Source organism: Pseudorca crassidens, chromosome 10 (assembly GCF_039906515.1).
Source record: "Pseudorca crassidens isolate mPseCra1 chromosome 10, mPseCra1.hap1, whole genome shotgun sequence".
Taxonomy (NCBI): Eukaryota; Metazoa; Chordata; class Mammalia; order Artiodactyla; family Delphinidae; genus Pseudorca; species Pseudorca crassidens.
In genome coordinates, this window is record NC_090305.1 from 40,269,672 (window position 1) to 40,294,684 (window position 25,013).

Sequence of the window (25,013 nt, forward strand, 5' to 3'; positions counted from 1 at the left end):
ATAGTCTCTGTTCACAGAAGAGAATAGTGGAAAGTGCTCCAAATTCTTGATTTGAATCAGAGATTAGATTAAAATACCTTCTCCATCCTTTCCTTGTACCTGGCCCGGAGAAAATCATGTCATGGCTTTTACCCAGTGGTGGCTAAGTTTTCAGAAGGTTTTTCATATGCTGCTAGCTACATCATGGATGTAACAGGCTCTCAGTCGTCTGGCTGTCAGTCAGGCCTATAGCCTGTGGTTTGAATCCTGGCTCAGTGCTATCCTTTCTATGTCCTTCACCACATCACCAAATCATCTAAGGCTTGGTTTCCTCATCAGTATAATGGCAAGAATTACATAATGCCTGGTTTGTATGATTGTTTGAAAATTAGGGATAGTATATTAAAAACACATGTAAAACGGCAGCACCTAGCACAAAGTAGGCACTGAATAAATACTACCTGCTGTTGTTTTTGTTTGTTTCCCCCAGTATTAGTCTTTTTTTTGTTGTTGTCTTTTTTTTTTTTTTTTGTCTTTTTTTTCATTATTTACAAGAGTTGTGGGAGGGAGTTAAGGTTTACAGGAACAACTCAATCATTCCAGTAAGTTATGTTCAGACAGTGTGATCCAGCAACTTTAAGTCTTTGTTTTTATTTTTATATAACCTGCAAATACAGCCAAGTTTACTGGGTTTCTTTTCTTTTTCACGATTTTTTTTTGATATGGACCATTTTTAAAGTCTTTATTGAATTTATTATAATATTGCTTCTGTTTCATGTTTTGGTTTTTTGGCCGTGAGGCATGTGGGATCTTAGCTCCCCGACCAGGGATTGAACCCTCACCCCCTGCACTGGAAGGTGAAGTCCTAACCACTGGACTGCCAGGGAAGTCCCTTTACTGGGTTTCTTTAGTCGTCTTTTTAGAAATTAAAAAAGTCATTGAATACCAGGTAATATAAAGTGCTGTGTGTGGTTATCTTAACATTTGGACGTTCATTTGGAAAGACAGGGCAGGACACTCAATCACATAGACCTCTAGCAGTTTACGCCATACCCTGGGATATCTGTTCTTAAAATACCTTGTTCCTCCCAAAGTGAAAACTGTGCAGAATATCTGGTCATATCACAGTCTGTGTACTAGGCAGAGAATTTCCTCTTTTGTTAAATAAACAACCTGATTAGCTAGATAAAATGAAGGGATTTTGTAAACTGTTTATGTCTACTTGTTCCTCCTTTTTAGCAGTATTCTGAGCTCCTGTGTAGGGAAAAAAAATAGCTAAAGGGTAAAATGGCTTTAAAACTCTAAGAACTGAAACTGCTATTGGTTGGCCCTGTGATAATTTATTGATTTAATTTGAACAAGTTATTTCACCTCATACTCAGCATTATTCATCTTTTAGACATTTTATAGGGTCCTTGTGTCCAAGAACTTGTGGCAGCTGTTCTTTAAAACATTCTGTAAAAAATGGTAAATTTGGGGAATTCCCTGGCAGTCCAGTGGTTAGGACTCCACGCTTCCACTGCAAGGGACACGGGTTCGATCCCTGGTTGGAGAGCTAAGATCCCACGAGCCAGAGAACGCAGCCAAAAAAAAAGGTAAATTTATCTGGAATCCAAACAAGTGCAGATAATTATTCACTATTATGGATCTGTTTTTTTAAAGTAATTAATTAATTAATTAATTTTTTGGCTGTGTTGGGTCTTCATTGCTGAGCGTGGGCTTTCTCTAGTTGCGGCAAGCGCGGGCTACTCTTCGTTGCAGTGCGTGAGCTTCTCTTGTTGTGGAGCATGGGCTCTAGGCACGCGGGCTCAGTAGTTGTGGTGCACGGGCTTAGTTGCTCCGCAACATGTAGGATCTTCCCGGACCAGGGCTCGAACCCGTGGCCCCTGCATTGGCAGGAGGATTCTTAACCACTGAGCCACCAGGGAAGTCTTCTTGTTTTTAAGAAGGGACACATAAACGGTTAGAATGGACTTAACTGTAAAAGCAGTTTGCAGAGCATGTCACAGATCTGATAGGGTGCAGCCCTTGTGCCATCTGGGCTACCAGCAGAGCTATCTGGCAGTAATGGCATTGTTAAGGGGCTGTCGAATGCCAGGGGCATTGCGTTGTTGGAAATGAGATTATGTTAGGTGCGTTACTGCCTGCAATTTTCTGGAAATTAGTAATGTGTCTAAGATATATAGCTTGCTAATCAGGATTTTCCATGTTGTAGATTATCACCATAGATAATTGATTTTTTAAGAAAAATATTTCCAGAACTTTAACTTGGAATACCTAGAATATATCTACCCCTACTATTCTGTTGGCAGTTGAGATTGGAAACTTGCTGGACACCACGGGGAGTGGAGGTAAGTAGGGGGAATGGGGATAACTCCTCCAGCTAGAGCTTTGCAAATGCACATTTTCTCCCTTGTGTTTGTCTCTTCCCCTCTTTTTAGTGCCTGTCCAACATTTATATGATTATCTACTAGAAATATCCGTTAGACATCTTATTGAACTCTCAAATTCATATGTTCGGAGGACAGCTTCCCTGTGGTTCCTTCCTCCCCCCACCCTTCCACATTCTCCTTGGAGGGCAGCTTCACCATTGACCTGGCCTACATCCTGTCAGTCACCTGGTCCTGTGGACTTTTCCCTTCTGTATATCTGGAAATCTGTCCCTTCCTTCCAACTCCCACTTTTGTCCTCGTTCTTTCTCTGAATCAACTGCAGAAATGTATTTCTGCAGGTCTGCCCATATCCATCCCAAGTCAGAGTGACCTTTCTAAAACCCAAATTGGGTTATGTCATTTCTTCTGACAACCTCAGTGACTTACCCATTGCCTTCAGGTTTCGATCCAAACTCTTTATAATTGGACCTCTGCCTTTTTGTTCAGCTTCCCTCATTAACCTTGTCTATTTGCTCTCTGCATTCCTTTTTTAAAATAGTTTGTTCCCTCAGTCAATGGTCCATTCTTTCATTTGCTCATCAAACATTTATTGGCCACCTATATGGGTCAGGCACTATGCTTAAGTATGAGGCAATCAACGGAACCAATCCTTAGACCTTTCACTGATCTTTCACACTCTTAATCAGGATCAACTAGGTTATATTGCCGTGACATTTATCCTGAAATCTCACTGTTTTAACACAACAGAGTTTTATTACTTGTGATGATGCTTATCAGTCATGGGTTTTCAGAGGCTCTGCTCCACACAGGAACTCTCTTCCATTAAAGGGGTTCAGGCTTGTAGCTACACCAGCTGGAACTCACAATGTTCTTGGGCACTGTAACAGAGGAGGAAGGAGACTGGATGGGCTTCTCCCTGTCTCAGCCCAAAAGTGACACGTGTCCCTTCTGCTCATATTTCATTACGCAAAACTAGTCAAATGGTCCCACCTAACAGCAAGGGGAGGCTGGGTACCGTAGGTAAGAGCATGCAATATCTAGTGAGCATTGTGGTCTGTAGCACAGTCACTGAAATATAATTGGTCACCTGACTTATTGTCAATCTCATCCATTGAACTTTATTTATTGGCTGAGTTGGGTCTTCGTTGCTGCATGCAGGCTTTCTCTAGTTGCAGCGAGCAGGGGCTATTCTTTGTTGTGGTGCGCGGGCTTCTCATTGCAGTGGCTTCTCTTGGGGAGCACGGGCTCTAGGCACGCGGGCTTCAGTAGTTGCAGCATGCGGGCTCAGTAGTTGTGGCTCACGGGCTCTAGAGCGCAGCCTCAGTAGTTGTGGTGCTTGGGCTTAGTTGCTCCGCGGCATGTGGATCTTCCTGGACCAGGGATCGAACCCACGTCCCCTGCATTGGCAGGCAAATTCTTAACCACTGTGCCACCAGGGAAGTCCCTCATCCGTTGAACTTTAAGTTTCTCAAGAGCTGAGGCTGTATCTGCCGTGCTTTGTATCCTAAGCACAGGGTCATACAGTAGGCTTCTGATGATTTTTTTGTTGAATGAGTGTCCTTGAACTTGGATTCAACTCACGTCACTTCCTTTAAGAAACCTTCCCTTACCATCCCCCTACCACCCCCCCTGCCAACCTGGGTTAGGTGTCTCTTCCCATTGTCATTGTGATATCCTGTGCATACCTCAGCCATAGCACTCCTCACCCTGTATTAGTACTTTTTTTTTTTTTTCTCCTCTGTCCACTAGATAATCAGTTTCTCTAGGTCAGGGACTATGGCTTTCTTTTAGAAATTCATATTCCTAAAAGAAATATGAATTTTATATTCTTTTGAAAATTCGTATTAAACAATTTTAAAGCAATTTTTTAAAACCTAAAAAATAAAACATTGGGCTTCCCTAGTGGTGGGAAGTGGTGGAATCTGGGAAGATTCCACATGCCACAGAGCAGCTAAGCCTGTGCACCACAACTACTGAGCCTGCGCTCTAGAGCCCGTGAGCCACAACCACTGAGCCCACTGCCACAACTACTGAAGCCCGTGAGCCTAGAGCCTGTGCTCTGCAACAAGAGAAGCCACCGCAACGAGAAGCCCACGCACTGCAACGAAGAGTAGCCCCTGCTCGCTGCAACTAGAGAAAAGCCCGTGCACAGCAACAAAGGCCCAACGCAGCCTAATTAATTAATTAATTAATTAATTAAAAAATTACTGAGAATTCCCTGGCGGTCCAGTGGTTATGACTCGGTGCTTTCACTGCAGTGGCCTGGGTTCAATCCCTGGTCGGGGGACTAAGATCTGGCAAGCTGCGTGGTGCAGGCAAAAAAAAGAAAAAGAAAAAAGAAATAAAATATTACTGTTTTAGCTGAAGCCCTTTATGTAAATCTCCCCACATTTCTTTATTTTTTCACTACACCCTTGTCCCTAATCAATATAATGATTTTTCTGTGTCCATGAGGATATTAAGTTGTCCGAGGAGGACCACCTAATGTCATGAATCCAAGAGTTCATATATGGATGGGTGTGTTCTGTGGGTTCGTTTCTCCATCTCTGCAGGGATATCACCTATCTTGATGAAAAGAGCTTCACAAGAGGTCTGATACACTTGGTTGGCTAGTCCCCCAGTTTGATCTGCCTCAAAATTGCAGAGGTTCTAACCTCTGCATCTCCTGTTCCTGGCTCATTGTAATGCCTAATGAATATTTGTTGAATAAATGACAAAATTTTTTTTCTTAGTGTGTCATTTTCAGAATCTCTTAGGAGCTTTGCCATTTATTTCTTTTTAGATAATTTGTATTTAAAAATCAAGCTTCAGAATAAGAATTTACTGACCAGAACACCACTTACTGTTTTGTAAGGTAGGAGGGAGTAAACCCTCTGGCTAAAATAAAGAATATTTTGTTTTGGTTTTTGCAGTAAATTTTCAATGGGTTGTCAAGGAAACTTACTGAGGAGAAGAACTATTTGCTGGTAATAGTGTTTGCTTTGAAGTATGACTACAAAGTAATGCAGCTCTCTTCCTCCAGCTGCAGTGTTATATGTAGTCTTACCTCATATAGTCATGCTTTGAATGTACAAAGCAATAACACTGGCTAGATTTACTCATTAATATTGCACATTTACTGATATTTAGAAATTAAATTATACTCTGTGGTACAAGTTTGCTTTTCTTTGCTTTAGCTTTGAAATGTCCCTTTAAAGGTCTTTCATTTGGACTATAACCTAATTGGATGGCCCTAGTCAGGCTTTGAAGCAAATGCTTAGGTTTAGAATGGCTGGTAAACACTTTGCCAAGAAGTGGGAAATCTCTAGGAAGAAAGACTACATGTTGTTATTTATATAACAAATCAGTGAAGGATTAACCCATTTTTCTACTTTTTCTTCTTGAATCTCCCTTACAGATTAGATAGATATGACTTAAATGCCATTGTCTAGAGAGTCTTTGGAGGACTTTTTAAAAACTTTTTGGCTTGAATTAACAAAGATGGTTATATTTGGGTTTATTTTTCTTTTGATAAGGAATTTTTGAAAATGTAAAATTGGCCACAGTTATCGAGGAGAATGGGTATGGCAGTGATCCCCTTTTTCCTTTATGGAAATGATTTAATATAGTAAAACTAAGGGTAACCTGAGAGGCCACTCCTCTGGAGTGTAGACTCTGAAGAAGATAGTGATGACACTGACTACTTTAGCTTTTAAAAAATCACTGTGATCTTAAAACTAGTTTTATTTTATTGAGCTGAAGTTCACATAACATTAACCATTTTAAAGTAAGTCCGTGGCATTTAGCAACCACCACTTATGTCTAGTTTCAAAACACTTTTCATCATTCCAAAATAAAACCTGTATCCATTAAGCAGTTACTCCCTATTCTTCCCTTCCTCCAGTCCCTGGCAACCACCAATCTCCTTTCTGTCTCTATGGATTTACCTATTCTGCATATTTTATATAAGTGGAATTATACAACATGTGACTTTTTGAGTCTGGCTTTCACTTACCGTAATGTTCTCAAGCGTAACATTTATGTTCCTTTTTATGGCTGAAAACTAATCCTTGTATGTATATGCCATGTTTTGTTTATCCATTCATCCATTGTTGGACATTTGAATTATTTCTGCTTTTTAGTTATTGTGAATAATACTTCTAGGAGCATTTGTGTCCAAGTGTTAGGGTACCCGTTTTCAATTCTTTGGGGTATGGCGTATACCTGGGAGTGGAATTGCTAGATCATATGGTAATTTTATGTTTAACTTTTTGAGGAACAGCCTAACTTCCACAGTGCCTAAACTATTTTACATTCCTACCAGCAGTGTATGAAGGTTCCTGTTTCTCTACATTCTTGTCAGTACTTATTATTTAAAAAATTGTAACCATTCTAGTGGGTGTTAAGTGGTATCTCGTGGTGGTTTTACTTTGTACTTCTCTAGTGACTAATGGTGTTGATCATCTTTTCATGTGCCTGTTGGCTATTTGTATATCTTGTTTGGAGAAATGCTGTTTGTCATTTTGTCCTTGAGCTGTATGAGTTCTTTATATATTTTGGATACTGGACCCTTATCAGATGATTTGCAAATATTTTCTCCCATTCTGTAGGTTGTCTTTTCACATCCTTGATAATGCCCTTCGATGCACAGAAGATTTTAATTTTGATGAAGTCTAATTTATCAAAAATTTTTTGGTTTTGTTTCTCAGGCTTTTGTTGTCATGTCTAAGAATTTGGCCTATGTTACCAAATCCAGGGTCATTAAGATTTACCCCTGTTTATAGTTTTAGCTCTTACGTTTAGGTTGTTGGTCCACTATGAGTTAATTTTTGTATATGGCATGAAGTAGGAGTCCAACAAAGACTCTTATTTAAAAGCATAATTTCATGAAACCTCCACATTGTACTTTTTAAAAATTAATTATTTGGCCGCACCCTGTGGCTTGCGGGCTCTTAGTTCCTCAGCCAGGGATTGAACCCAGGCCATTGCAGTGAAAGTGCCGAGTCCTAACCACTGGACCGCCAGGGAATTCCCTCACATGGTACTTTTAATATCCCTTGATTAAATATATATACACACCAACCTAAAACTACTGTGGATTTTATATTATTTTAAGCTATTCCATGTTCTATTAATCAAAGCAGAGTTTATATATATTTTTTAAAAATAGTGCTTGTAAGTTTAAGACATTATTTTCTCAGTCCATGGGCTATATATTGGTGACTGTATATGGATTCATGGATTTCCTTCTTATATCTTTATTTTTTTTTCGGTACGCGGGCCTCTCACTGTTGTGGCCTCTCCTGTTGCGGAGCACAGGCTCCGGACGCGCAGGCTCAGCGGCCATGGCTCACGGGCACAGCCGCTCCGCGGCGTGTGGGATCCTCCCAGACCGGGGCCCGAACCCGTGTCCCCTGCATCGGCAGGCGGACTCTCAACCACTGCGCCACCAGGATGGCCCACCTTCTTATATGTTGTGGTCCCCTCTAAGTCTGCAGATCATAGATTTTGTAGAAGAGCATCAGGAGAATCTATCATGGCAAGAAGAAAAGGGATTAAAGATGAAGAAAAAGGTAGAATTTCCAAGGGCTCATAGTTGCAGAGACCTTAAGTGGGAGAGAGAATACTGGAAGGTAGGTAACTGGAAGTTAGTGGTGGGATCTGTGAGTGCCAGAGAGGAAGGAGTGATTTCTTTCAGGCAACAAAGATGACTGCAGAGTAGAAGTTAAGTGCTGGGGAGTGGAGGGGTGGGTGGGGAATACGGTTTGGAATAGGGCCTGAAGCCCAAAAGACATCATCAGAAAGTGATTGTTTAGGGAGCAATTGAGGATTCCTTTAGTTTTGGAAATAATGCCAACCCAATGCTACCTCCGAATTAGGAGTAAAGCTAACTTTAGTTAACATCTGTCCTAGGGAGGGTTAAGGAAAAGAAACTAAGGAAATTCTAGATTTTATTTCAATCATGACTCCAGTACTGGTTAAGTTTGAATTAGTAACCTATATTCTGTATCAATATTTTGTGTTTGTTTGGTTTCTTTTCATTTCTTTTTTTAAAATTAATTTTATTACAGTATAGTTGCTTTACAATGTTGTGTTAATTTCTGCTGTACAGCAAAGTGACTCAGTTATATATATATTCTTTTTCATATTCTTTTTCATTATGGTTTATCACATGATATTGAATATGGTTCTCTGTGCTATACAGTAGGACCTTGTTGTTTATCCATCCTGTATATACTAGTTTTCATCTGCTAGTCCCAAACTCCCAATCCTTCCCTCTGCCACTGCTCCCCCCGACCCTGCCCTTGGCAACCACAAGTCTGTTCTCTGTGTCTGTGAGTCTGTTTCTGTTTCATAGATATGTTCAGTTGTGTCATATTTTAGATTCCACATATAGGTGATATCATACGGTATTTGTCTTTCTTTCTGACTTACTTCGCTAAGTATGATAATCTCTAGGTCCATCCATGTTGCTGCAAATAGCATTATTTCATTCTTTTTTATGGCTGAGTAGTATTCCATTGTATATATATGTACCACCTCTTCTTTATCCATTCATCTGTTGATGGACATTTAGATTGTTTCCTTGTTTTGGCTATTGCAAATAGTGCTGCTGTGAACATAGGGGTGCATGTATCCTTTTGGTTTTGTCTGGGTATATGTCCAGGAGTGGGATTGCTGGATCATATGGCAACACTATTTTTAGTTTTTTGAGGAACCTCCATACTGTTTTCCATAGTGGCTGCACCAATTTACATTCCCACCAACAGTTTAAGAGGGTTCCCTTCTCTCCACATCCTCTCCAGCATTATTATTTGTAGACATTTTAATCATGGCCATTAAATGTCATTTCTTGATAAAGTTTCCTAGTAAAGGAATTCCAGTTTTATCTCAGCTGAAAGAATGACGAAAAGAAATCTTTCTAGTCCTCATGTCAGTGAGAGAGTTAGGTTCTCAGCACATACTTAGAGCTTAGGGTGATGTGTAGTATCGGCCTATGGCCATCTAATGGATCAGGAACTGGGGCACACAGGAGTGAGAACCTTGGAGGGAAAGTTGGGACTGTGGTGCCAACTAGGGCCAAGGCCAGCTCTTCATAGCACTCACAGGCTCATCAGTGACAATCTTTGTTTTTTGTGTTTTTTTGAGTGTCTTTGTCAGCTGTGTGTTCAAAGGGCTTTAGAGAAACGAACAAAGGAGAGGATAGATTGGACAACTGAGTGAGAGTCCGAGGGGGGAACACATAATGGCCACTGGTTCAGATGCCCTTCTGCTTTTACTAGGCAGATTGTCTGCTTTTTCATACAGAAATGAAAGCTACTTTTCAAGAAGTGATTTGGAGAGGTATCAACAAAGAATGGATCTTAGGTATTTTTTTGTGGTGTTTAAACTCTGAATTTGTATGAATGTGTCTTTTTGAGTTTTTAACTACCCATGTGACCTCTGTGACTTTCAGGTGCTACTCGTGAGCAGTAGTCGCCATCCAGACCGATGGATTGTCCCTGGAGGAGGCATGGAGCCCGAGGAGGAGCCAAGTGTGGCAGCAGTCCGTGAAGTCTGTGAGGAGGTGTGCACTGCAAACAAAGGGCATGGCTGTACCTTGTCATCATGAACCTGTCATGTCTGTGTAGTTCATTAATTTATCACCACTCACTGAATGAACAGACTCATGATCACAGAAAGAAAGCACTTAACAGTTACCACATGCCTCCTTGATTAAAGGGGCAGTCAGGTTGTGACATGGTGATGTTTATCAGGCACTCTGTGCAAGGGGAGGGCTCATAGTAGTGACCGTATGTGATTATACCAGACAGGCCTTTGTGATTTCCTATGGATCTCTTCCCACACTGTCTCTGTTACCTGTGGCAGAAGATCAAGAATCAAATAGTTCATCAGCCCATAGAAATAAGAGGAGTAAGCAGTATTGGTATTAATGGCTTATTCTCATTAACCTTTGGGTGAGGAGGAGGCAGCCCTTGTTCTCCTATGCTCCTTGGGTCCTGGCAATAGAGCAGTGGCTAAAGCAATACTTCTGTTAGCCAGAAGTTGTTAATGGTGCACCTTGAGAGACAATAGTATCTTCTTTTTTATTTGGTCACATGATATTCAACATATATATATTGAGTTCTTGGGCCATGCCCAGTATATCTTACTAGATACTCTAGAATAAACAGTCAGAAGTCAAATCTCTTGGTTCCCTTACTTCAAGGGCTTACAATTTCGTTGGGGAAACTGAGAAACAAATTGCAATTCAAAACCAGGAGGAAGGAACTAATGTTTCTCCATAGCCTCTTGTGGCAATACCACGCTCTGCTCTGCTTATGCTAATCTCTTTTAGGAGTCCTAACTCAGTGGTGTAAGTTTTACTACCTCCATTTACTTGCCTTGACTACATAGTGCTTTTTAGATCCATTTCCTTGTTCCAGAAGGGACTTAAGACTGATTCTAAGGACATAAAGTAGAGTTTAGAAAAAGTCTAAATTCTGCATTTCTTTTGGGTCAAGCCCTTGCTGAAGTCTTCTTCGACTAATTTTACTTTGGAATACCCAAGGAATTCTTTCCTTGCTCTGAAGTCCTGCAAACTTGTGTTGACTTGTGCCACTCTCATTTTATCGTATATCTGTGTATCTATAACTAGATTGTAACCTCTAAGGGCAAAGATTATATTGCCCATTTTAAATCCTCCCTTCTTGTGCCTAGTACACAGCTGGGTGAATAGAAAGTAATTAATACATGCTTCTATGACAGATGGAACATAAAAGTCCTGAAGAAATACCCCAATTGGAAATTATCAGAGTTCTTTCTGGAGGATCTTAAAGGTTTGACTATTCAAATAAGTGTGGTAGGGCCAATTGGTGGACCTAAGCTACATAATTTTGATTTCAATCCAGTTGGCTTCTGTGAGTTCTGAGGCACCTAAGGCAAAAGTGATGTTTGACAGAGTTATTGCGGCTCTGTGGATTCAGACAGGTTGTTGGAAGACCTGAAATAGACTGATGGTTCTAGAATAGAGAGGAAGGAAAAAATTCAGAGACCTTTGGGCAAAACTTGCTGCCTGGTTTAGAAGTTTTGGGTGAAGTGTGACAGCTTTACCTCTGCAGAGCACATTTGGATTTGGCATCTGTCTCAGGAAAACTTATACCCGTTGTTGTTACTATTGTTTCGTTGAGTGCTACAGTCGAATTGTCCTTGGGTTATATAAGTGCAACTAAGATGTAGAAAACTAGATGATTGCAATAGGAAGTACGTGAGGGAGTTGAAAAGGATATAGGGTTACCCTTTTGTTTCCTGGAAATTACATACCATCCTTCAGTAGGTAAAAGGGGAAATAAAGTGGAGAATAAAGTGGAGTTGGGACATGAGAAGGTGAACAATGCAGCACAAATAATTAAAGTATACTTTTCATATGGTCAGTATCTTACCTACCTCCTGTCTTAAAGGGAATCCCAAGCTTGAAATTAAACGCTGCCTGCCATTCTCAGCCCTGAAGAATCCTGCCTGACTTTGAGCAGATTTTTTACTCTCCAGTCAAGAGTCATATCATACCCTGTTCTTTATTCCAGCATTATTGAGAGGATAAAGAATAAGGTACCAAATAAACCAAATATTCGTACAAACACTATAAATTAGAGAAATGTGTCATTATAAAGACAAACATTTCCATGGCTTACATCAAAATAAAATGGAGGGGGTGGCTTTTCTAATTCCACGTCTATCAACGGAGAATAAGACTTGAATCAGAGAGGATGTAGGTAGATGTTTTTTATTACCCTTGAAGGGTAGCTTTTGTAAGCAGAAACCACTGTTCAGGGGTTTATTTAGTTTTCAAAATGTTATGACTTTTTAAAAGCACACATTCAAAAACTTTGTTCTTTCCTAATGCTTGCAGATCTGATTGCTATATTTATAAGCATAGGAGATTTTTAAGGGGCCTTTGGATAATGTCATTTTTAAGGGGCCTTTGGATAATGCTTAGGCCAGTTCATTGAAGACTTTTAGATGTTTCAAATTACATTTATAAATTTAATTAATTTGATTGCTTTTTAAAGAACGTCAGTTGTCTGACTTTAAAAAAATGAAAACCTTATGAGGCTCTTCAGCAAAAAGTCCTGTGAATGTCATGTATTAAACTTATAAATCAGATGAATCTTAAATATTCCCATAGTGTATATAAACTTACTGAGATTTTCAACTTAAAATCACAAGTCAGAAATAAGTTATTCAGTTATACTTTCAAAGTTGAGGTTACCGTCTAATAGGCCAAATTCTTTTAAACATTAGAAAATCATAAAATATGTCTGGTCTCCTTCATCTTTCCTGTTAAATGAGGCCAGGACTCAGGGGTGGCCTGTTAGGAAAGGTCGATCCAGTTCACTGCAGCTCAGTCAAGACTATAACTTCACAAGGCTGACTAGCGGTCATGGAATCCACGTGGGTGGTGATGGGTACTGAGTGAGCCATCTGTAGTATCTGGCATACTAGGCTAACTTTGTGCTTCACCCTGAAGGTCTCTTCCTCCATGCAGTCTTCATGATTCCTCCCTGTAGTCTTCATGATTCCTCCCTGCAGACTTGTTCTCCGTATGTGTTTCCATTGCAGTCTGTACTTCTAGCATCGTATTTATCATGTTTTATTCATATTGCTTGTCTAGTTGTCTTCTGTGCTAGACTTTACACTCTGTGTAGCCAGGTACCATTCTTTCTTGCTCACTGTTGAATCCCCAATGCTTAACACATAACAAGTGCTGAACAAAATAAGTGCTGCAGTTTTTGGCGTGACCGCTAGAGCAGCCACATAAATGCAATTGAGGTAGGCCCTTTTGGGTTGTCAGGAGTAGACATAACATCTACAGGCCCCTCAGTTAATTGAGGGAGAAGAATATGGCAGTATCACAGCAGCTGTCCAGCCAGGCTGTGCAGAACTGGAAACTTAGGTCACAGAGCACAGGCAGGCCTTGCTTGCAGTGGGTGGATGGATGTGGGAACGCACTGTAGCTCAAGAGCCTGGTCACCATACCAGAGGCCCAGCGCCTCTCTTCCACTGTGGAGCGCTGCCTTTCTAATGTCTTCTTAGCCTCCCAGCTTCTGCTTACCACTTTTTTTTTTTTAATTTATATTATTTATTTATTTTTGGCTGCGTTGGGTCTTCATTGCTGCAAGCGGGGTTTCTCTAGTTGCAGTGAGCGGGGGCTACTCTTCGTGGCGGTGCGCGGGCTTCTCATTGCGGTGGCTTCTCTTGTTGCAGAGCACAGGCTCTAGGTGTGAGGGCCCAGTAGTTGTAGCACGTGGGCTCAGTAGTTGTGGCTCGCAGTCTCTAGAGCGCAGGCTCAGTAGTTGTGGCGCATGGACTTAGTTGCTCCGCGGCATGTGGGGTCTTCCCGGACCAGGGCTCAAACCCATGTCCCCTGCATTGGCAGGCGGATTCTCAACCACTGCGCCACCAGGGAAGTCCCAGCTTACTACTTTTTGTTTGGTGTTTTTCCTCCCTTGTGCATCACTAACCTGTCTGTTGACTCACTCTGTCTGTGTATCTCACATTCAGCCTTCCTGAGAGAGGACTTGATGGGTTTTGCCTACTTACAACCTTCAGAGCTGCCAGGCCACATCAGTTTCTAGCCATTTTGAAGATGTCTGCTTTACCTTTGCATCAGTTGCTGATTTCTTATTCCTCTAACTGAGCTCAGAGTGGCAAGGTCATGTGCTATAAAACATGACAGCCTGGGGCTTCCCTGGTGGCTCAGTGGTTGAGAGTCTGCCAGCCCACGCAGGGGACACGGGTTCGTGCCCCAGTCCGGGAAGATCCGACATGCCGCGGAGCGGCTGGGCCCGTGAGCCATGACCGCTGAGCCTGTGCGTCCGGAGCCTGTGCTCCGCAACGGGAGAGGCCACAACAGTGAGAGGCCCATGTACTGCAAAAAAAACCACAAAAAAACCATGACAGCCTGTGCTTAAGTACTGCCTGCAGCAGCTGTACCAATGGTATGTAGTAAAAAGATATTTAATAACACAGGGAAATATTTGTAGCACATTCCTAAGTGATCAAAGCAGGTTATGAAACAATATTTATGATAGAAAACCATTTAGTGGGGAAGAAATATGTGTGTCTATTTGTACAGAAAGAACAGATAACACTACTTGTACACTTACTATGTGCCAAGCTGTGTTTAAGGGTTTTGCATATGTCGCCTCATTTCCTCACCAGATCCAATAAGGTAGGAACTGTTATTATCTACATTTTACAGGTTGAGATTCAATGAGATCAAGTAATTTGTCCTGGCACACCAGGACAAATTGTGCCCAGCTAAATGTGCTCAAATGCTCAAGGTAAGATTTGAATCCAGAACATCTAGTCTTAGCACCCACACTCCTAATGCCTTGAAAGAACGCCCATCAGATGTTCACAGTGGTTATCTTTGGGTTAGCTCTTAGATTATCAAGTTTTCTACATTGAACATATATTTGTTACTATAAAAATTTTCTGTATAAACGTGAATGGAATGAGGTTATTAAGTAGTTTATCATGGCATTGTCAGTCCTAGATACCATAAAACTCAACCTGTTCTGAAGCTTTGTTCAACCCAGCTTAAAACTTTTAGCATATTGGCTGAATCTCAGAAACAGATAAATCTGTAGCACTTGAAACATTACCAGTCACATTTAAAGGGCTGAACTTCCGTGGCAGTCCAGTGGTTAAGACTTCACCTTCCAATGCAGGGGGTGCAGTTCTTCCCTAGTCAGGGAGCTAAGATCCCACGTGCCTCTCGGCCAAAAAACCAAAACATAAAACAGAAACAATATTGTAACAAATTCAGTAAAGACTTTAAAAAAGGTCCACATCAAAGAAAAAAAAAACCAAAATCTTTAAAGGGCTGAAATATTGCCTTTTGGAAACTAGCTTCCATTTTTTAGCTGCTTCTAGTTAAAGTCCTATTGTAGTGACCCCTCAAAGGGATGAGGCTTTCTCCCAGGACTGACCATGGGCCTTGGTAACAGTGCCTCTCTAGCAAAGGCTAGTATGAGCCAGCCATGTGATGCTCTCTCTGTAATAAAAAAGAAAAGCACTTCTTTGTGAGGTTTTCAGAGCTATTCTTTCTTGCTAATTCAATGGGAAACGTAAAACTGCTGGCTGACAGGGAAGAAGAGACGCTGGATCTGAAACTGTTCTGTCCTCTGTTCAGCTGTTATGTTTCCATTTCTTTCATCCATTCTGACCTCAGCCAAACCAGGAATGTTATCACAAAGATACAGTACATCTGAAAACAGAAACAGGAAAATATTATGTGCAAACTTCAGCTGCATTCTCTTCAAGGGTGACAAAGATGGGTACCTTCTGCCTTTAGAGAAATGTAGCCAGTGATAACTGAGAGTGTGGCCAAATGCCAGTTCCTTTTATCTGCTGCCTCATGTCTGGACAAGGTCCATATCCATATCCATTTCTAGCATATAAATTATAAAGATTTTGTAGGCAGCCTGATAATTAACCTGTGACATAGGCCTAGCTTTAAAAAAAAAAAAAAAGGAACTTGTTCTCTGACTTCCTCACTTGTGTCCTAATATCACACTTCTGTGCTGCTCCTTTGTCTCCTACCACCTGTTGCTTTGCCACATAAATTCACCATCATGGAAATTTTTTCAAGTCAGTGATGTCGCCTTAAACTTCCCTGTACCTTGCTGCCCTCCCTCAAGTTTTTGGGGTTTTTTGTTTTGTTTTGGCCTCACCGCGCAGCTCATGGCTTATATTTCTCCGACTAGGGGTCGAACCTGCACTGCCTGCAGTGGAAGCATGGTGTCTTAACCATTGGACCGCCAGGGGGGAATTCCGTTAAGTTTTTGATACACTGTCTTATGTAAACATTTCACAGCATGTTTGACTGAATTCACCTTCATTTAAGATAGTTTTTTGAACATCTAGATGCTTTAATATAATATCAAGGATCACATTTATACAAGGATCTGAGCCCAGAGCTGCTTCCTGATTATCTCTAGCCTTACTAATCTTATTTATGTCAGCCTATCAAGAATTTATTGTAACCCTTCTTGATCTCATTTGTATTTTCAGATAAGACCAGGGAAAATGCCATAGTGAACTTTATTTTTAAAATCTATATCTTCTTATCCCAATTCCTGTACTATGTGTTCCCTGTCCCTGCAAAAAAAAAAGGTTGTACTCTCTTTTTTATGTAACATAGCAACCAGAAGGCTCCCGTTGGTATCTCAGAACTGTCTCTGACAGGGAAGCAGTGTTTCATGTCTCTTGTTATATGCAAGTAGAACATTTGAAAAGCCTGTGACTACTTGGGAATAATTTGAAATACAGTTTTGTCAGCCTTTTTCTTAGCTCATAGTGTTAGACTCTGTTTGGAGTGGAGAAAAAAGTGAAGGCTCTGGGGCTTCCCTGGTGGCGCAGTGGTTAAGAGTCCGCCTGCCGATGCAGGGGACACAGGTTCGTGCCCCGGTCCGGGAAGATCCCACATGCCGCGGAGCGGCTGGGCCCGTGAGCCATGGCCGCTGGGCCTGCGCGTCCGGAGCCTGTGCTCCGCAATGGGAGAGGCCACAACAGTGAGAGGCCCACGTACTGCAAAAAAAAAAAAAAAAAAAAAAAGTGAAGGCTCTGTGTGACTGTGTTGTATTTTCATCTTTACTTTTTGGCCCAGCCTAAACAGTTATGAATGGAAGATGGGGATAGTGTATCACAGAATTTATTAGGGAAATACGTTAATTTTTTTTTTATTTAGAACTTTAACCACAAAATATATATCATAATATATTAAGAATAATTTCAGTCATTTCAACATGATAAATAAAACAGGGGGAAGTAATGTAGACCAGGGGTCTCCAGCTCATAAGCTTGTAGGGAAGCAGTCAGGCAGTTGACGGTGGGTGTAGCTCTGGTAAAGTGGGGAGAGCCTACCCTAGACCAGAGACGGTCCTCTTCAGGCCCAGCCGGTAGTTTTCATGTGGCAGTTAAGACGCAGTGTGACTCTGCTGTTTTAAGAGAAGCATGAAAGCTGGATTTATTTTTTAATATATATATATATTTATAAATTTATTTTATTTTTGGCTGCATTGGGTCTTCGTTGCTACACGCGGGCTTTCTCTACTTGCGGCGAGCGGGGGCCACTCTTTGTTGCAGTGAGCGGTCTTCTCACTGCGGTGGCTTCTCATTGCGGACCACAGGGTCTAGGCCCGTGGGCTTCAGTAGCTGTGGCTCGCGGGCTGTAGAGCGCAGACTCAGTAGTTGTGGCACACGGGCTTAGTTGCTCCGCGGCATGTGGGATCTTCCCGGACCAGGGCTCGAACCCGTGTGCCCTGCATTGGCAGGGGGATTCTTAACCACTGCACCACCAGGGAAGCCCCAAAAACTGGATTCTTATGTGAGATCTCCTGATCTTTCAACATAAGCAACTAATTTTTTATAATTCGTTTTTAAAATGTCAATCAAATAATATACACATAGTAGATTGAAACAACAGCAGTAGTAGTACTAAAAGGCTCATAATGGAAAACAACCAAAAGATGTGCTCTTAATTAGGTGGATGATCTGTTTTGCAGATTTTTACTTTATTTTGAACTGTAAACTGAGAAGCTCCAAGCTCTTGGAAGAAGGTAGTTTTATTTTTTAGTCTCCTAAATGATAAATGAAGGCAAATAAAGGTTTTTAACCTTGGGAATACTGCATTGTTTAATAGAAATGTTAATATGAGAAAATATATCCAGATGTAAATTACTGTAAATCAAGAGAGATCACAAACCAACCCCATTTGTTTGTTGAAAAGCAGGCTTTATTTAGATAGCATTTTCTGAATTTCTGTTATTTAATTTTTAATTTTAAAAACCACATGAAAATGAATTATTAATAATGATGTACATGTATGTTATATGCACCTATAGATTTATCTTTAAAATTGATTTAAGGGAATTCCCTGGTGGTCCAGTGATTTGAATTCTATGCTTCCACTGCAGGGGACCCAGGTTCGATACCAGCCAGGGAACTAGAACCCCACAAGCCACGTGCCAAAAAATTAATAATAATAAATTTAAAAAATTTTTTTCAAAAGTAGGCAAAGGATTTTTCTGTGGTTGAAATTTTTCAAAATAAAAAGTTCGGAAGAAAATAAGCTTAAACACTTATCATTTGCCACCTACACTCAAAGTCTTCAGGTGGAAACCACGAAATACAACAATGATGGATGCTACTTTCCCCAAGAAAAACTGTGTTTTTATAAGTACTACCATGTCTTTATTTTTACTTGGTAAAAAGATAGATATTTTTAGCTTCTTTGGTCAAAGCATTATAAAATGTAAGAGTCATGTCTCTTAATGCATTATATTTAATTATCTTATCCTGGTAATTTATTCTTTTTTAAGAATTTAATGGGAAATGTGCCTCAGTGGTAAAACATTTCAGGAAAACCTTTGTTCACCTAACATGGGGATACATGTTTGTGTGTGGCAACATGTTTATTCTGTGGTCCTAGAAAAGCATATACACAGAAATATAGCAAAAGAAGTTAAGAGCTTTTCCTCAGAAAAAGTCATTTTGAATATATAAAATGATCAGGGAAAACATACCATGTCTTAGGTGGAAAACCGCTGGTGTGAGGCCGTTTTATGTTAGAGTACAGATTGAATCCCGCGGATCTCTGGCAAAGGCCCTTAAGTAAATCCGTATTGAATCTCCTGTTTCTGGCAGCTGAGAACTTAGAAAGGGCCTTTCCTCTCAGTTACAGTTCAGGGATGAAAGGAGACCTTGGCATAGACACTGCCTCCAGTGAAGGGCTTGGCTGAGGCAGCTGTGATAATCCCTGTGCTCAGTTTTTGCTCTGTGCTCACATGACCGAGAATGTAATTCAACTCTGGCCCCAGAGCAAGGGAGGCCTCTTTCTCCTTTCAGAGGAGGACTCCTCTCTGCTCCTAGGCTGCCTCGAAATGGTAAATGGCTACTCCTAGTTACTTCCACGATGACTTCTGGAGTCAACCTTAAAATGATTGAGAATTTTTAGTGACTGTCATTTTGGCTTTTGTAAAAATACTTAATGGATACTCTTGGCTTTATGAAAAGTGTTATTCAGAATGTTATTACATATTTGTGTTACTGACCTTGTTTAAATACACAGGTGCTTTTTTTTAAAGTTTATTATTTATTTATTTTATTTTTGGCTGTGTTGGGTCTTCGTTGCTGCGCACGGGGTTTCTTTAGTTGCGGTGAGTGGGGGCTACCCTTCGTTGCAGTACGTGGGCTTCTCATTACAGTGGCCTCTCTTGTTGCGGAGCACAGGCTCTAGGCGCGTGGGCTTCAGTAGTTGTGGCGTGTGGGCTCAGTTGTTGTGGTGCATGGGCTTAGTTGCTCCGCGGCATGTGGGATCTTCCTGGACCAGGGATTGAACCCGTGTCCCCTGCATTGGCAGGTGGCACTGCACCACCAGGGAAGTCCTACACAACTGTTTTTGACTAGGAATTTCCATTAGAGCTATTTGTAACAATTTTAATATTAAGAATAGAAACAGTATAATCTGAACAGGACTCATTCTGAGGGCTTTTAAGTGCTCACTCTAGCATTTAGTGATGCTATTAGTGTAGCCAGTTTGATTACTTAAGTAATTAAGCTGGTGACTACTTCAGCTCACCATTTCTCTGGTTATAAAAGTAATACATGCTCCTAGCAGAATGAAAAGCCAGACAGTGCAAAGATGATGGTATGTTACCATAGTTCCTTGGCTGATTAGTTTTTCTCCAACTATTTAATTAAGAAATTTTACAAACACGTAAGTAATATTTTAAAAGAGTGAAACAAACACTGTATATCTTCTTCTAGGTATAATATCTGTTGACTTGTTGTATATTTGCTTTATCTCTCTGTGTTTATATCCATACCCTTTTTTTGGCCATTCCATTTGAAAATAAGTTGTAGCTATCATGGCACATTACCTCTAAGTTCTGTTCTTTATTTAGCATGCATCTCTTTAGAATAAGGCCAGTCCCCTACATAACTATATACCATTGTCACACCTAAGAAAATTCATAATAATTCCATAACATCATCTAATATTTACTCCGTATTCAAATGTCCCCAACTATCATGAAATGTCTATTATATCTGTTTGTTTCCTCACACATTACAATTGGAGGTATGTCATTTCAGGCTAAATGATATAGATATATTTATACAATAAATAGAACCATAATCTCAGCCTTTTCACACCCTGCTCACTATGATGCTGACTTTTTAAAAGAGTCCAGGATCATTGTCTGATAGAATGTCTCATATTATGGTTTTGTTTGATTGTTTCTTCCAGGTGTCTTTTAACTTATTTCCTTATCCTCTGTACTTCCAGCAACTTAGTCTAGAGCAGTGTTGTCCAGTGGAATATTCTGAAATGATGGAAGTGTTCTATATCTGCGGTGTTCAGTGTGGTAGCCACTAGCCATATATGCCTATTTAAATGAATGAAAATTAAATAAAATTTAAAATTCAGTTCCTTAGTCATACTAGGCATATTTTAAGTTCAGTAGCTACCTGTGGATAGTGGCTACCATTTTGAATAGCACACGTCTAGAGGCTTGATTAGATTTAGGGTAAGCATTTTTGACAAGTTGCTGCATAGGTGATGTCAAGTACTTCCTAATACTTAATGTCATGAGGCACATAATGTCAGGTTGCCTTGCCATTCGTGATAAAACGTTTGATCAGGTAATAACTGACAGTCTCTCCATTGTAGAAGTACATTTCTCCTTATGTAGCAAAATTGGTAAGTAATCTGTTGAACAGTTCTTCCAGGCTATATGAATCTCTTGTCTCCCAACAACCCAACATTTTTTTTTTTAATTTATTTATTTTTGGCTGTGTTGAGTCTTTGTTGCTACACGCGCGGGCTCTCTCTAGTTGCAGAGAGCAGGGGCTACTCTTCATGGCGGTGCACCAGCTTCTCATCTCAGAAGCTTCTCTTGTTGCGGAGCACGGGCTCTAGGCACACGGGCTTCAGTAGTTGTGGCACGCAGGCTCAGTAGTTGTGGCTTGCGGGCTCTAGAGCGCAGGCTTAGTAGTTGTGGCACACGGGCTTATGTGGCACATGTTGCTCCGCGGCATGTGGGATCTTCCCGGACCAGAGCTTGAACCCGTGTCCCCTGCATTAGCAGGCGGATTCTTAACCACTGAGCCACCAGGGAAGCCCCCAGCAGTCTTTCAACTAACAGTTTTAGCATCTACTGCTGAACCTTACCAAATCAGATAAAAGAGCAGAGACTGAAGAACAGTGATTTTCTAATTCTTTTTTTTTTTTAAGCTGAAATTCTTCTTTAAAAGAAAGCCCTCTTCCTCCTCCCTCCCCACCCCCCTTTTTCCTTATTTTAAATAACCCCACTGGAGTAATGGATTGGTTGGTTAGGACTCCACACTTCCACTGCAGGGACACGCGTTCAGTCCCTGGTCGGGGAACTGAAATCCCATGTGCTGTGTGGCACGGCCAAAAATATATAAATAAATAAAGTCATTGGAGAGAGAATGGTCATATAAGTAAATAAATAAGTAAATAAATAGCCTTGGGGGAACGAAGTTGGACTGGAAGGAAGCCCCTGGGAAATTTTATCTAAATTTTTTTTAGTTTTTTACAACCCCAGAGTCTGGGCAGAAACGTGAAGAGATCAAGCAGTTGAAAAAGTCAGTATTTAAAGTGCTTAATGGCATAGCCATAATCCCCCAAGGAATTCTAAGGGGATATATTTGGGTTCAGAAAGATCAAAATTAGCATTGCTGAAATTTTGTCCTGTATTGTCTTCTTGGGTGCAAGGAAATGAAAGCAAAGCCATCGCTGGGGGCAGATGACAAAGCTTCAGTTACATTTTTTGTTTTTATTTTTGGTTTTTTTTAGGCTTGAGACTTGATCTTGTTCTTCAAAGAATTTTTTTTTTTAATTTAAGTTAGAATGATTGATGAAGATAATGTTATTGGGGCAAGGGATGGTTCACATGGAGATCATCAAGACAGTTTACTGTTTCCAGATGACTAGATTAATCCTTAAAGGAGTATGAATAGAAGTAATCCATGAAGAATCGTCAAATGTGCTAATCTCCCTGAGAACTAAAGAGTATTGCAGTTGGATAGATTTATGTGAACTCTTTTATTGGTGATGCTGACACAGTTGTGTATTTAGAAACAGTTATTGCTGCCTCACAAAACCTAAAACAAGAATAATCATGTTATCTCATAGTTTCTGTGAGACATGAATTCAGACAGCATGCAGCAGGGATGGCTTGTCCATGATGTCTGGCGCCTCAGCAGGAAGAATCAAAGACTGGGAACAGAATACTGTTGAGAAAAAAGCTTGAATAACTTTTTCTACTAGGCTTCCAGGACTCAACACTTTTCTGATTTTTCCCCTCCATCTGAGTTGTCTGCTGATTCCTCCCTGAAGGCTGAATGTCCTGAAGTTCAGTTCTTTGTCTTTTCTTTCCTTGTCTCTCATCTACTCCTTGGTGGTCTCATCCAATCTCAAGGATTTAAATATAGTAGGTGGGTAGTTGGGTTAGTGGGTAGGTAGGTTGGTGGATGGGTGGATGGATGACCCATTCATCCCCAGCCACAGCTCTCCTTAACCTGCCTATTTGGTATTTCCATTGGGATGTCCAGTAGGCATCTGAAACTTAAGATGTATAAAACTAAACTTGTGATCCCATTATCTTCTCCCAAGACTGCTGCTCCTCCAGCAGTCTTCTCCATCTCAGTAAATGTCACCTCCATCCTTCCAGTTGCTTAACTCAAAAAACTAAGAGTCATCCCTGATTTCTTTCTTTTCTCACACCTAGTATTTAGTTCATCAGCCAATTCTGTTGGGTCTACCTTCAAAATACATATATGCAGAATCTAACCACTTCTCACTATCTCTGTCCTTACCACCTTGGTCCAAGCCACTATCACCTCTCACCTCAATTCCTCTGCTCCCCGCTGTACTCTTACCCCTTTAAGTTTATTTTCAGCACAGCAGGCAGAATGATCCTATTTTAAAAACCTGGTCAGATGATGTCACTCGAAGGCCTTCTCAGCCTTAGAGTGGCCTGTGATCTGGCTTCCTCTGGCACCTCATCTCTCACTCCTCTCTCTTGATCACTGTGCTTCACCCACCATGGTAGCACCCTTGCTGCTCCTCCAGCAACAGATTTGCTGTTCCTTCTGCCTGTAATCACCGTGGTATATACAGTCTTAGACATTGAATCTAGAGTAGAGAGCCTCCATCCTGCTGGTTTTTCCAAATGGTTTATATAGTAATTGCCCTTTATTGGTGAAGAAATACCATAGTATTGAAGATGGGAAATAAACAGTTTCAAAAAACAGATATAATGTGTTTGTACTATACCCAGCAGGTCTACACATTTCCATCTGTGCCAAATGAAATACCTTTTCCACCTATCTGCCTGCCATTCTTGCTCATTTAGAGCTCTTCCATACTAAACAATCCAGATGAGGTGGCAGTTGTTCATTTCATTTGGCTTGATTTTTCTTTCTCTTTACTCCCTTTTGGGGTTGAGGAGTGACTTGAGGACATAAATGGGCTGTCTAGGATGCCATCTGAACAGCCAGCTTTATCAGTTTAGAGATTTGGTAGGGTTCCATGTCAGGCCCTAGAACAGATATGGTTTTGGTTTCAAAGTAAGTCATAAAAACACTAAAAAGGGCTGAGCTTTTGAAGTAGTTTTTTAGAATGGAGAGGGAGGCAGTTAAAGAAGGGAAGAGTAGCATTTTCAACCAAGAGCTCCTCCATGACATGGTTTCACTGAGATTTATGAGAGCTGAAAGAAAGACGATCAACTATTTATGCCTGTATGACCAGCAAAGTTCTGGGTGCGAAACTGAATGAGGACCTTGCTGAGAAGATCTGTAGACAGCGGGTGTGCCTGTCTATGTAAGGACTATGATGTTAAGTGGAATTTATTTTTATAGGGTTATGGAAGCACGTTGTTGAAAAGGACATCAAGAGGTTATCTGGTTTAAATCTACACTTTTAGTCAAGCATAGCTAACATTCAAGCCTTCATTTTTTTCTTTTGAATATGTATGTTTGAAATATACTAACTCTTGTACATTATCTTAATGAGTTAACCTTTAATGCCATCCAGCAATGAAACAACCACTACACACCTATTAGAATGGCTAAAATTTTTAAATGCATGCCATTCAACAGCAGATGGAGAGTAAGAAATGCAATTGTAGTTTCTTGCTGCTTTCAAATAAACTGTTCATCCCTGTTGAGTGAATTAAATATATGCAGTTTTAAATGTTTCAGAAATAGCAAGATCACCTTTACAGTGATACTTGGCAACATGAAGTTTTTTGTCATTTCAAACTGAAATTGCCAGTTCTGCCTTTAAAATAAAACCTAGATTATTGGTAAGAAAATTGAGGGGCCTATCAGGTAAAGAACACCAGAATCACTTAAAATTGCTAGACCAGCTTCTCTTAAGCCCCTCCTTTTTAAAATTGATCCTCATACTATTTTTTCAGATTCTCAGGTAGTCTAGAGGGCAGATTTATGTAATACACCCTCAGTTATTGCAAACTCAAAAAATTTAAGATTTCCGTTTATATAACAGAAGATTTAAGATTCCGTTTTTAAGATTTAAAATTCCGTTTAAGATTCCGTTTATATAAGATAACGTTTATATAATCTTGC

At 40.5% G+C, this 25,013-nt stretch overlaps 1 protein-coding gene across 3 annotated transcripts in view; it reads left to right on the forward strand.

Moving 5' to 3' along the window:
* The window catches only part of NUDT3 (nudix hydrolase 3), a 107,756-nt gene that overhangs the window by 46,565 nt on the left and 36,178 nt on the right, over positions 1 to 25,013 (forward strand). For all 3 annotated transcript variants that reach the window (XM_067753275.1, XM_067753273.1, XM_067753274.1), the window contains one exon: positions 9,808 to 9,918. In XM_067753275.1, coding sequence (XP_067609376.1) covers positions 9,808 to 9,918 — 111 coding nt within the window. The remainder of the gene's footprint in view (positions 1 to 9,807; positions 9,919 to 25,013) is intronic.